This window comes from Urocitellus parryii, chromosome 2 (genome assembly GCF_045843805.1).
Source record: "Urocitellus parryii isolate mUroPar1 chromosome 2, mUroPar1.hap1, whole genome shotgun sequence".
In the NCBI taxonomy this organism is placed as follows: Eukaryota; Metazoa; Chordata; class Mammalia; order Rodentia; family Sciuridae; genus Urocitellus; species Urocitellus parryii.
Genome location: NC_135532.1, coordinates 1,287,153 through 1,299,911, shown reverse-complemented (window position 1 = coordinate 1,299,911; position 12,759 = coordinate 1,287,153). Strand labels below are relative to the sequence as shown.

Below are 12,759 nucleotides of genomic sequence, written 5' to 3'. Positions count from 1 at the left end.
CATGCAGCCTCAGCCCACGTGGCAGTGTAGGGACCCCTCGTCAGGGGCAGCCCAGTGGAGCATGAGGCCCCCAGCTGCACACCCTGCACCCACCTAGTGAGAGGCCAGACACACGCACTCTCTTCCCAGGACCCACATCCCGTCCTCCATGGGAACAGCATCATGCGACGCCCAGCTGGGGTGTTCCACGACACACCTGACGGTCCACCTGCTGCCAGAGCAGAGGAATACCAGAGCCCAGGGAGACCCCACACCCCACATGAAGTGGGGCCCAGAAGGTTCCAGGAGGAAACAGGCCCCTGTGAAAGGCACCATCCAACAGAATCAGAGCGGGTACCACAGCTGTGAGATCGCCAGGACCCACATTAAAAAGAGGAGGAGGAACAGGCAAAATTTCAACAATATATTTTATTTAGCCAAATATATACAAAATATTATCACTTCAACATGTAATCCATGTGAATAAAACATGGGAACGTTTCACATTCCTCCTTCATACTAACTACACAGTCTGAAATTTGGAGTGTGTCTCCCACTCCACACTCTTCAGTCCAGAATGGGCACATTTCAAGTGCTCCACAGCCCCCGATGGACACAGACCCAGAGACTGGCAGCGGCGACCTCTGAGCATGGCCAGGCCTTGCACCCTGTGGACCACGCTGCCCCAGGAGGCCCTGTGGGTCCAACACAGGCAAGCATAGCACCTCTGCTCAAGGTGGGCACCTGCAGCATCAGTCTGGACTGTCCAATCCTACAAGCTGCAACTTGAGAGATGCTGTGCTCGCCATGGACGTAAACAAAGACTCCATGAGGATGAGCATAGATAACATACACAGGTACACTCGTGTGTGTCTGTATGTGGACGTGTGGATGTGTACATGCATGTCTACACACATGAATACATATGCCACACTGGGAGGAAAGATTTGCAAAGCAATTATCTGATAGAAGTCTTTTGCCCAGACACATAACAGATTGTGGAAACTCAGGAGGAAAACAACCTAATAAATACACAGGCCAAGGCTCCTGACAGAGGCTGCCCATGGTGTTCAACTCCCACACGCTCAGGGCAACGTGAGCTACAGCCACCTAACACCCCCACAGACGAGAACACCCCCCGGGGAAAAGCACCAGGAGCAACCGAGCCTTGCACGGAGAACTCAGCAGTCCAGCGCCTCCTGCACTGACCACCATATCCCCAGGGACTGGCACCACACATGCAGCCCAGGGGACCAACCATTCGGCACCTTCACTGCAAGATTAAAACACGGGAACATTCAATGGTCAACAGGCAAATGGCCAGCCAGCTGTGCTGATCCCGGGGACGACTCAGGTAAGGAGCAGAACTGGCTCTCCCAGGCAACAGCAGAGAGTGAACCTCAAGACTGACCTGTGGTTACTGAGAGGCCAGACACGGGCACAGACACAGCACTAGTGGAATTCTAGAAAATAGGAGACCAGAGGGGCTGCCTGGAGCTGGGATGCCACGGGCAGCATGGGGGGCAGGCATCTCCAGGACGCCTGGGTGACAGATGTGCCCTCACTGAATCAGGCGCTGGCGTGGGGCAACATGCAGGGGGTGACGCTGTAGGTGGCCAGCGCCCTGCCTGGGAGGCAGCCTCGCACACCTTTCCTGGGTCTCCATGTGCACGAGTCCCGAGCTCCTCCTCTGTGCGTGTGGCGTGCCTGGACTCGCTTTTTATTCCAGTCATTCCCAGGGCCAGCTGCCACTAGGACACAGACCTTGTTACCAGCAACCAGGCTCCCAGGCTGTGTCTGTCTCAACCACTGTACTGCTGCTTCTCACTGTCACCTCTGACAGCCCTCCCTTCACAGGTCCGTCCTAGAGGATGCTGCTCGCGTGTTAGGCGCCCTAGGGTTACAGAGACTGCACTTTCCTGGCAGCCTTAATGTTTTACTTTCACCTTTAAACCATTCAAGCCATCTGAATTTTTCCTGGGATATGAATTAAAGCTCTTAATTTTTTTCAAATGTTTGCCCAAAACCATGTACTCCAAAGCACCTGAACTGGGAACCAAACATGTCACACCTCCGAGGTGGGTCTTCTTCCGACACGGAGCCTCCGTGAGCCAGCACCACGGCACTGCTCCATCCACTGAGGGCGGGCTCTTCCGACTCCTGTCTAGCGCCCTTTACATACCACAGTCCCAACATGCTGGCACACGGTGCAGCCAACTCCCCTTTGTTTTTCTTTTATTCTTTTTCAAAAAGGAAAAGGAAAAAAGCTAAATTCCCAGAAATTCTGAAGCTGAAACAATATCCATAGTCAGGAGAAAACCTGACAGGACAGAACCACACATGAGTCGAAGACCCTGACAGTGCCCCGTGGACAGCGTGGCTGGGTCACAGCCAGGGGGTGTGGTCAGGGACAGGCTGACAATGAGCCGACCCCACGAGCACTCACCTGTCACACAGCCACCACGAGGCGTGTTCTGCAGGGAATCTGCACCTTGCAGAAGAGCAGGAGCAAGTGAGCTGTGCCTGGAGCCACACCACCACCCGGGCAGGGAGAGGAAGAGCGAGTACAGACAAGAGTACAAGAAGGAAAGGGGCGCAGCTCACCGTGGACACTGGGAAGGCCACAGGGGCATGGATGCGGAAACCACACCAGCACATGCCAGAGCCTGGGAGAGCAAAGCAGAGCAGTCCAAAGGCTGCCCAGACCACCTTACAGCAGGGCACCAGCACCAACACCAGAGCAAGATGGTGATATCCCTGACGTGATGCTCATCTGGCCAGCTGCCCCTTCTCCCCTCCCGCCAAGCTGAACCCATAGGCCCTGCCAACCATCCACACCTGAGTGCGCTGTCTGATCCAGGGTTCCCTCCAGCCTGCACATCCTCAGCCCCTCTACACGTCCTCCTAATGTCCATGCGTCCACTGGAGCGTATGAATACCACAAGTGACACCATACTTCCAACAGTGGCAGCCACACCTGAGCTGGACAGGAAAAACAGCAGATTATCATAACCACGCTTAAACCAAACTGGAGCAGCCTGGGAGCTAACTGGAGCACAGGCAGGCAGGCCCTGGGGACACTCGCCAGGGGCCACTCCACTCTGGGACTGAGCTTCGCACCTCCTGAGTGACAGAGGTGGCTATCGGCTGAGGACTCCTCACTCAGCAGGGAGTGGGGGTCCCTTAGGTTCTGCACTGGAAGTCGCACACAGCCTGATTTCTTGGTTTCAAAAATTAAATAATTCCTATGCTGCATCATGTTAAATCCAATTCAACCCCCACCCCAGGCCTGGCAAGGGACCATCTCTTCACAGACTACTAAGAGACAAGCAGTGCGTCTGAAAGATGGTTGCCTTTAATTCTCTAAGTTTTCATTTATGCAACATAAAAAAGGCAGATTTATGTGACCTGATATGACATTTTTACAAAAACAGTTCCCCCCAACATCTGGTCAGTGGTATATAAATATTTACAATGAAAAAATAGGCAAGGGAAAAGGAAACCTTCATTATCCAAGTCGATTTCTTTCCAATGCTTGTCAGGATTCTGAAAATAAAATTCTTACTTTGGAGTTATTTGTATCTACACACTGCTTCAGCTGACAGTTTTGAGCAATCTGGCTGCACTGTTTGAGGTCTCTGTTCTATATCGTGCCTACTTGTTTCTGTACTGTTTTAGAAGTTATCTGAAATAGTAAACTAAATATAAAAATGTAACTTTGGAAGAAAAAGTCAGAACAGACATATGTGAAGGCAACGCGTTAAGACACAAATGCTCTCACGGGTCAGTATGTCACAGCACTAAAACCAAAACAAATGCTCTGTGTATTATCTTAGTAGGGACGTCTTTTTTTTCAGTTTAATTTCATTATGATAACAAAAATCGCCTCTAAAGAGGATGTTAAAAAAATAGCATTGACATTACCATCTCAATTCATGAATACAGCACTGCCCTTGTGCTAAAAGAAACACAAGTTTCTAAAAAAGTGACAAATATAAACGACACAGAGAGCTTCGGCAGCCCAAAACACCCCGGCATCTTCTGAGTGGGAAGACAGCGCCAGCCAGCCTCTTCGACCCAGCGACCTCGCACTCAACTGCAGCACAAAACCCACTCCGCCAGCCACCCTGCCACAAACACAGGGCCTCCTCCCAGCTGCCCGGAGGGCCCAGAATGTGAACTGAATCTCAGCGCTGACCACAGCAACCTGCGCAGCTCCTCGGGAGAAGGCGCCCGTCACATGTGAGAACTGCGCCGCCCTCTGGTGCCCAGAGACACGCGGAGTCTGGGCTCTCTGGCTTTATAATGCTCGTTGAAGTCCAACCTGAAGCTGAGAAACCGGAGACTTTCGTCAGAGCTGGTGGTCAGTAACACCAGGAACTGCTGCACGATGCCCTGGAGAGACAACAGCAGTGGACACTCGTTTAGAAGCGAACCACCCACCAGCTCCTGACCCCTCCAGGCCCCTAGGCTGGTTCTTCCTTCTGCCAAGAGCCTGCAATGTACCCTCAGCAGGCCTCAGGGACCTGGGGCTGGAACCTGGAGCTGGCTCCGCCAATGCCACAGCACCCGGAGCTCAGTTTACAAACACAATTAGCAAAGCAAAAACTAACAGACTTTTCCTTTCGGTCCTGAAGTTGTACAAAAATAAACAAAATCCTGTAGAAGCTGTGAATCTGAACCCGTGCTGGCTTTTCACTCCCCAGGCGAGGCTGCAAGCACGTCCACCCAGAGCTCTGAGGGGACACAGGCTGGAAACATGCAAGCTGACCCGGACAGGGGCCGGAGAGCAGGCTCCACTGGAGGTCATGGCGGGACACGCCATCTCCTCTGCCAAGGAGCTTTGTAAAGAGGCCGCAACGGGACGCGAGCTGTCCCATAGTCTAATACAAGCAGCCGCCTGCTCAGGGTCACAGGGTCCTGTGCGGCTCCACTGTGACTACACCACCAGCACAAGCTATCTGTAAGGGGCTGCTCTTCACCTGTGTGGCTTCAGCTGTCTTGGAAGAGCCTTCCACAGGAAAGACACAGGCACCAGGCCTCGCCACCCTACAGTCTTCTCTGTGGCCACCCCTCTGACGGGCTGGAGTGGCAGGCGCAGGCACTCGGACCCACACAGGACCCACCTGGGGCACACACTCCCTGCAGCATGCTCAAGTTTCCAGTGTCTGTGTAGGTGACAGGAAAGCCACTAGAATGATATAGACTGGCTTCCTGTGACAAGCAGCACCTAACACCCAACCGTCTCAGTACGCCAGAGCGGAGAAACGGTCTTTTGCTGTCAAGGAATTCGAATGGTAATGATTTATCGAGATTTCAACAAAATCGGGATTAGACTAATCAAGATTACTCTTTAAGATCTATATCAACTCCATCAGGGAAATATGTAACCATAAACTAGACCACTCTCTCTCTGAAGCGGGCAATTGGCCCAATTCTTTAGATCATACAGTACTACTCTGTGGCTACACAACTATCTTGTTTTAGCAGCACAGAGTTAGTCACAGGTGTCCACTTTTAGGAAGCAGGCAACCGGCCCGGGTGGAGAAGGGATCTTGAGCCCAGCACCATCCAGCACAGGCGCACCTGCTCTGGGCCTGGACAGCTCCTCTACTGGCCCCGTGGTCTGGTGTGGTGTCAGCAGGCTGGAAACAGCCCTCTCTGCAGTCTGGCACCAGCCCACAGGCCCCGAGCGCCAACCTCCCTGTTGGGCTTCTTGTCGAGGCTGTCCCATAGGAGCCCATTCAGACCTGTCTCCCAGTAGGCCCCTGGGCCCCTGGGGCTCCATCCTGGCCACCACTCACATCTATACAAACCAGAGCCATTCGGAGGGAACCAGTTCTTTGAAAGCAAGAGAAATTTCTGTCACAGGAAATGCTAACACCCACCTGGTAGAAGTGCGTCAATATTTGCAACTGTGAACACATTTTTGGTACAGAGTCTTGAAATTCTCGGATCCTCCTATTCTCCTCCTCTTCCTCCACTGCCGTCACTCCCCACTGACCCTGAAGAATCAAAATCACCAAATTTAATTTCTTGAGAAATACTTGCTTTTAGTACCTACAGTATCACACTGTACAGCAGGCAACAACCTGTGTGATTCACCCAAGCTGCCCGTCCTTCCCGACTACAGATGCATACAGTCTGACATCCTTCTGACAACACAGGTGAGAGTGGACCCCAGGCGGGCACCGCCATGTCCCTTAGGACAGGCTTAATTCATTCCTGAGATTGAGGCAATTCTACTAGAGACATTTCCACCTACTTCTATTTTTAAAAAGGTAATTTCCAATCAGTGGTGACTTAAATAAATGCCTTTTCAACCAGCAATGTACAGGCATTACTGAACTCATCTCTTTTTAGTAATTTACATGGAGGAGTACTCTAGACCCTACACTAAAATATAAACATGCTCCTTTGCTGCAGCAGAAAGCATAAAAAGACGTACAGAGCTCATACATGAACAGCCTACAGCCTCCTCATCACATGGAGATGCACACATGTGGCCTCACCCAGCGGGATGGGGACCAGCAGCTGCAGAGCTGCAGGGGTCCCCCAGGAGTGAGACGATGGACCAGATGCTCACAGGCCCCAGCATACATCACTGCCCACGCATCCCAGAGTGTTTGCTCCAACCTACCCTCCACCAGCAGTGCCAAGTTCTCACTGGCTCCACCTACCCACAGTGGACACTGTCAGTCTTCAAAGCGTTGGCCTTTTGTGTGCACATATGAGTACGTAGGAACAAACCCCACCATCATGCACAGCTACAATGCTCCAATAAAAAAGGTAGGAAAAAGAAAAGCTCAGGAAACAAAAACAAGGTCAGCCATTCTGCCTGGTGCAGTACAGATGACTGGGGTTTAGTCTTGAGTTACTGGTGGTTAACACGGATACTTCTCATCAATTGAAGGCACATGGTTCCTGGGGTCGTCGCATGGACTTGCAGCTGCACTCACGCATTCTGGATGAGCTGACACCTGTGTGCATGCACACAGCTTCTCCAGCTGAGCTGGCGGTATGTGCTGATGTTACATGCTGATGATGACAGATGTTACTAACTGGGATGTAAGATCAACTTAACTTCTTTTATACTTACCCAACTGAAAGGTCTCCTACCCTCACGGTCACGCTGATACTTGATGCCCTCTGAAGCTCTAGTACCTCACCTCTGCACTGAGGTGTAAAACCCTGTCCTGGCTCCTGTGTGTGCGAGCACAGGAAGGTCACGGAGCTCCCTGACGCTGCCGACTCATGCCCCTGCCTGCTCTTCTCCGTGCCACCTCTGGACACATGGGGCCATTTCTGGATGATTCTGCTCCACTGATCTTTCCTCCAGCCGGTATCATTCTTTTAATTACCATAACCTCATTGTAAGTCTTGAGTATACACTCATCCATCCATAACCATGGGGACAGTGCCAGGAGCCTAGTGGACACCAAAATCCACAGATGCTCGAGTCTTTACAAGAGGGCAGTGCTCACACAGGACACGCACACACCTCACCGCACTCTGAACTGTCTCTGGACACTTACAGCACCTGACACCATGTACGTGCTAAGCACACAGTGGTCACACTGCATTGTCTCAGGGATATGACAAGGAAAGAAGGCTGTCGTGTGGAGTACCGGTGCAAACATTTCCGACCTGCAGAAGGCCGAGTCTGTAGATGCGGGGACAGCTGTGTGAGTGTCCTCAATCACTCATGCCAACCCCTGTTCAGTTGACCCTTCCTTAAGTCTTATTTCCACATATATCTTGGAATTAATTAATCAATATCATCACAAAGACAAGGCAAAGCCACAGTCCTGGGGTCAGAAAAGGCACTGGGCCACCTGTGTCCAATTCTCCACTGCACAGGCCGCTCCCCACTGGGCCCTTTGCTGCCTCTTAAGGTGCCACACAGCAGAAGGCACGGTGCCTCTTCCTGGCACTCTAAGGCCCGGGCCACGGGCTCCCTGCTACAACCACTCGGCTGTCAAGGGTCACTTCTCAGCACAGGGACAGCCACAGGGGCCGGCACACCTCGGCTGGCCTGCTATCTGTGATGTGTCCATGGGGCTTCCACAGACGTGCAGCATCTCAGAATCCTTTAAAGGCATTCTGTGGAGGACTCCATTGCTGCTGAAGGAAATGAATGGGCTGCTGCAGGCTGACCTTGTTCCCAGCCACCCCGACAGAGGCACTTGTTCACTTCAGTGACTCACCTGAAAATCCTCTCAGACTTCTGAGCTCCCAAACCAGCTTCGGCAAAAAGAAGGTAGCTTTTCTCCCTGTGTGCTCCCTTCCTCAGCTCAGTGCTGGAGGACCTCAGTGCAACACAGCAACAGCCCTGGACCCGAGGTCTCTGGGAAGGTCCCCAGACCTCACTGTCGAGCACAATGTTCTGCTGCAGATTTCCCATGCAAATGCTTTGTCAGATTTGCTTGGAATTAAAGGATTTTTCTCATTCATTTGTAAATGGGAACCATAATGTTTTTATTAGAAAGATGCAAAGAGCTTTGTACCCTGGGACTGTGCCGAAACGTGGCAGAACCCGTTTTCCTTTTCACATGTCACAGTTTGATGATACTTTGGGTTCTTACATCCACGTTCACAACAGGAAAGGTCCTTGCTGCCACTTGGGTCTACTGTGGCAAGAAGTTAGCTCATCACTGGACTGAAAACCCCCTAGTATGAAAACCATACCTCAATTTCATGCTGCTTCTTTTTCTCTTCAAACTGTAATCGTCTCTGCAGTTCTTCCAGGGCAGCCCTGTATATTGCATCTTGAGCATTCTGAAGCTCAATAATCTGGTCAAACACAGCTCTGAGTTGGTTTAAAAGTACCTAAAAAGATATGACCATTTTTTTTTTTTTTAAATCACAAGAACATTGACGTGCTGCTAAGCTTCCTGAATCTCTAGTGAGACAGAAGGACACTTGGTTTGGATGTGGTCTGTCCCCTCTACAACTCACGCTGAAATCTGGTCCCCAGCCTAGCAGTGCTGCAGGTGGAGGGGCTGTGAGAGGCGCTTGGTCCTGAGGTCACACAAGGAAAGGACCGTGCTGCTCTGTAGGAACTGGAGGTGTGTTACAGGACTGAGCACCCACTCCCACAGGCCTGAGTTGTCCTGAACCAAGCACACCCCTCGTGTTCTGTCCCTCCCACCCGTGCCCACTTGAGCTGCTCTTGCACCAGGTTGCAACACGGCACGAGCCCCTCACCAGATGTAAAAGAGATGTGAGCACCATGCCACTGGACTTGCAGCCTCCAGAATCATGGGCCAAAACAAACCTCCATTCTTTATAAATCATCCCATTTCAGGTTTTCTATTACAGCAACAGAAGATGGACCAAGACAATACTATCAAGTAAGTCAGCCCAAACTCTCCAAGTGTTCGTTCACCAAATACCTACTACTGATCAGCACTGCATGAGGTACTGGCAAAACACTACTTCTGCACTTAAAATCATCTACGGTTTGGGCTGGAGCTGTGCTCAATGGTACAGTGCAGGCCTAGCATGTGCGAGGCACTGGGTTCCATTCTCAGGACCACATATAAATAAATAAAGTCCACTTACAGTTTAAAAAAAATTTAAAAAAAAAAAACTTCTATGGTTTGAAGATGGCTTGCCCCCCAAAATGCAAGTGTTGGAGACCTGGTCCCCAACCTGTCAGTGTAAAATTCTGGGGGCCTTTAAGAGAGGCCCAGGCCATTAGAGGGATTGCTGTCTCCCCTGAGACCAGACTCATCGTAGCAGGAGCAGGCTCTTATGAAGCAGGTCAGCTCTCACGTCCCTCTCTTCCACACACACCACTTGCCCTTGCAGTTCCTGCCAGGAACTGAAGTTGCATGTGGCCCTCACCAGAAGCCAAGCCCAACCAGGTGCCATGCTCTCAGACTTCCAGAACCCAAAGCTAAATGAACCTCTTTTCTTTAAAGTCACCCCCTCAGGTATTTTGTCATAGCAACTGAGTACTAATCTGATGAAGTATCAAGCTCTCCATGCAAATTCTCTCAAATTCTCACACCAATCCAACAGAAGCATTAGACCTAGTGATGGTAAATACCTTTTTAAAACATGCTTGCACATGTGCACACAATGTGGCTTTTGATCACTTTCAAGTAGCAGCCAACAACCGTGTGCCAGTCACTATGATGAACATTCCACATAGATCACATAACTTCACTCTTGCACATCTGCTGAAGAGAACCAGTATGCCATTTAAACCGGGAGAGCGCCACAGTCGAGCAATGCAGTGGAAGTCCAGCCCTGGCCTGTCCCTGGCAGAGCTGTTCATCTGTCTGACTGTGGCCACCTGGCCTGCTAATAGTGCTCGTGACTGAGGCACACGGCAGCAAGGCCTCCCGCGGCACTGCATGCTCTCCAGCCACAGCCACAGCCACGTAGCGGGCCATGTGCTGAGGGTGTTCCCAACACCCTCTAGACAACACACACACACCGCCCGACAGCCCAAAACCCACTACAGTCTCAGCCCAACAGAATAGGTCTCATGATGGTAAAAGGGGTCACAAAGCCAGCAACCCTTTGGAATAACACGCTTTGAATTACTAGGTATATTCCAAGTACTTTAGACTACCTTTGTTGTTACTTGAATGTTTCTAAGACACTGTTTACAGAAGACTCTTTGGGCTCGGCATGTTTTAGGTATGTGATCAATAGTTGTTTAGTAGTGAAGCTTAGTGTTATCAAAACCCTGTCTTCTCAGCTATGCTTGTCTAATCTAGACACTAGGATGTCCAGGTAAAATGAGAGCTGTAAAGCAGGACGTCCCCACAGCAGGACCTTGAGGTGAGCACAAAGGCTCTGGGAGCAACCCTCGGCTATCTGTGATGGTGCCAAAGAGGCCACTTAACCTAAGAAAGGCACCGAGGCTTCGGGCCTGTGCAGCTCATCTGCTGCAGGGAAAGCAGCATGCTCTTCCTTGCCCAGGCCCGAGTGAAACCAGACCTCCAGAGAGACCTGCTGCAGGGAACATGCCACCCCAGAACAGGAGCCCCCCGGAGAAGACAGCTTGCAAAAGCTTAAGGCCGTGGGAATGCAGGGCCCTCGTCAGGCAGTCTGTTCAATGCATGAAGCCAGACACTGGCTCAGTGAAAGCCCATGTGAGACCACTGTCCCTGGACTGACAGTGACACAGCTGGGAGGTGGCTCCACAGCGCAGCACTGGCCTCCACGTCAAGGGCACTGGTCCACCCAGCACTGCAACAGACAAGAGAGAGAAGCAGCACCCTAACGCAAAGGCTCCTGCTTCCTTTGCACACTGTCTGGGACTTGGGCACACGCCACTGGCCATCTGTTCTCTCGGCGCCTTGTGTGGTCTACCGTGTGTTCCCACAACGGAGCATGGCTCAGGACACGTCTCCTTCTGGACCACACAGGGGTCAGCCTGCTCGCCATGCTCCACCCGCCTCAGGCACGTCACAGCCTGCTCTTCTTCCACCCACTCTCTTCCTATTCTGTTTAGAAACAGTGAGCCTCTAACATCACTGAATTGCTGCCGACGACGTGGCGGGGCCATATGATTCTAAGGTGATCCGTCTAGCACCTGCTATCCTCCTGGGGCCTGTCAGTTAGCCTTACCCTGGAGCCACTGTCCAGCAGGCAGCGGGAGGTAATGGTGTCCAGGAAGGCCTCGTGCGCTGCAATGATGTGGTCCAAGTCCTGGGCCTGCTGGACTCGGTTCCAAAGCTCGTCCCAGGAGCATTCCAGCACCTGCAAATGACAAGTTCAGGCTTTTGGATATGCCAGGTTCTTCCTGTTGCAGGAGTCTGCATTACTAATTCAGACTACAGTCAGCATACCTCGAATGTGATATAATACTGCATTTGATGAATGAAGTGCACCATCTCCGAGGCCAGAATGTGACACTGATGCAGCACCCCAGAGAGCTCTGCAGAGAAGACAGTGTGATCACAAGGGGCATCCAGGACAGTTAGCCGATGGTTTTAACAAGGCCCCAGCTTTAGCAACCAATCCTATAGCAGGAAACCACCTCCCATCGTCCATTTCTGAGCTCGGAAAACACAACAGGATGGGGCGCCTGCTCGAGTAGTGCATCTCTCCTCCAGACAGAAGGGCCTGGTGGGAAGGGAACCAGATAGACCACACACGGCTGGAGTTATAAAAATGCAGTGCCATGACTAAGCATAGCTAGTGGACAGCCTCTTCATAGCAGCCTGTCGGCTATGCACAGGACACTAACTACTCCCCAGCTATTTGGAGACAAAAAAAATGAACTTCTTTAAGGACTGGGGGACCATGTCACCTGCAAGGAAGATGGCCTCTGAAGGTGTCAAGGTGCAGCAGACCTCTGTACTTCCTATGAAACTGAAGACACTGTCACAAGGCTGAAAGGTCACCATGGAGTAAAGCTCTCTGCTTGCACTTTTAACTTCCTGCTCAAAATCATGCCAGAACAGTGTCACACTAATGCACGTGATACTGAGCCAGGTGGGGCCACCAGCAGAATGGCTGTGAGAGGACAGCTGCACACACCTGTGCTGCCTCTCCACAGGCCCTCACTTAGCTGCCAGACGCAGATCTGTCACGCAGGCAGCCGTGCGAGAACTCAGCGCTGCTCCTCCTTCAGAGAGCAGTGCAGGAGCAGAACAGACACGATGCAGTAAGAGCGGCCACGCACACGCCAGAACCGCTCCCTCTGTCATGCCAGGTGAGGATGCAAGGGGGCCCTAGTCCAGTTTGTGTCCCCTTAAGAAGACAGAGAGACACCGGGGGAGAATATGTCCATGTGACGGCAGAGGCAGAGACTGC

General features: G+C 51.7%; 1 protein-coding gene across 2 annotated transcripts in view; it reads right to left on the bottom strand.

Annotated features, from left to right (window-relative positions):
- Nucleotides 1–421: 421 nt before the first annotated feature.
- The window catches only part of Tubgcp3 (tubulin gamma complex component 3), a 72,242-nt gene continuing 59,904 nt past the window's right edge, over nt 422–12,759 (bottom strand). For both annotated transcript variants that reach the window (XM_026415151.2, XM_077795122.1), the window contains 5 exons: nt 11,790–11,878; nt 11,569–11,700; nt 8,668–8,808; nt 5,868–5,984; nt 422–4,374 (listed from right to left, as the gene is read on the bottom strand). In XM_026415151.2, the coding sequence (XP_026270936.1) occupies nt 4,216–4,374; nt 5,868–5,984; nt 8,668–8,808; nt 11,569–11,700; nt 11,790–11,878 (638 nt within the window). In that variant the 3' untranslated portion in view covers nt 422–4,215. The remainder of the gene's footprint in view (nt 4,375–5,867; nt 5,985–8,667; nt 8,809–11,568; nt 11,701–11,789; nt 11,879–12,759) is intronic.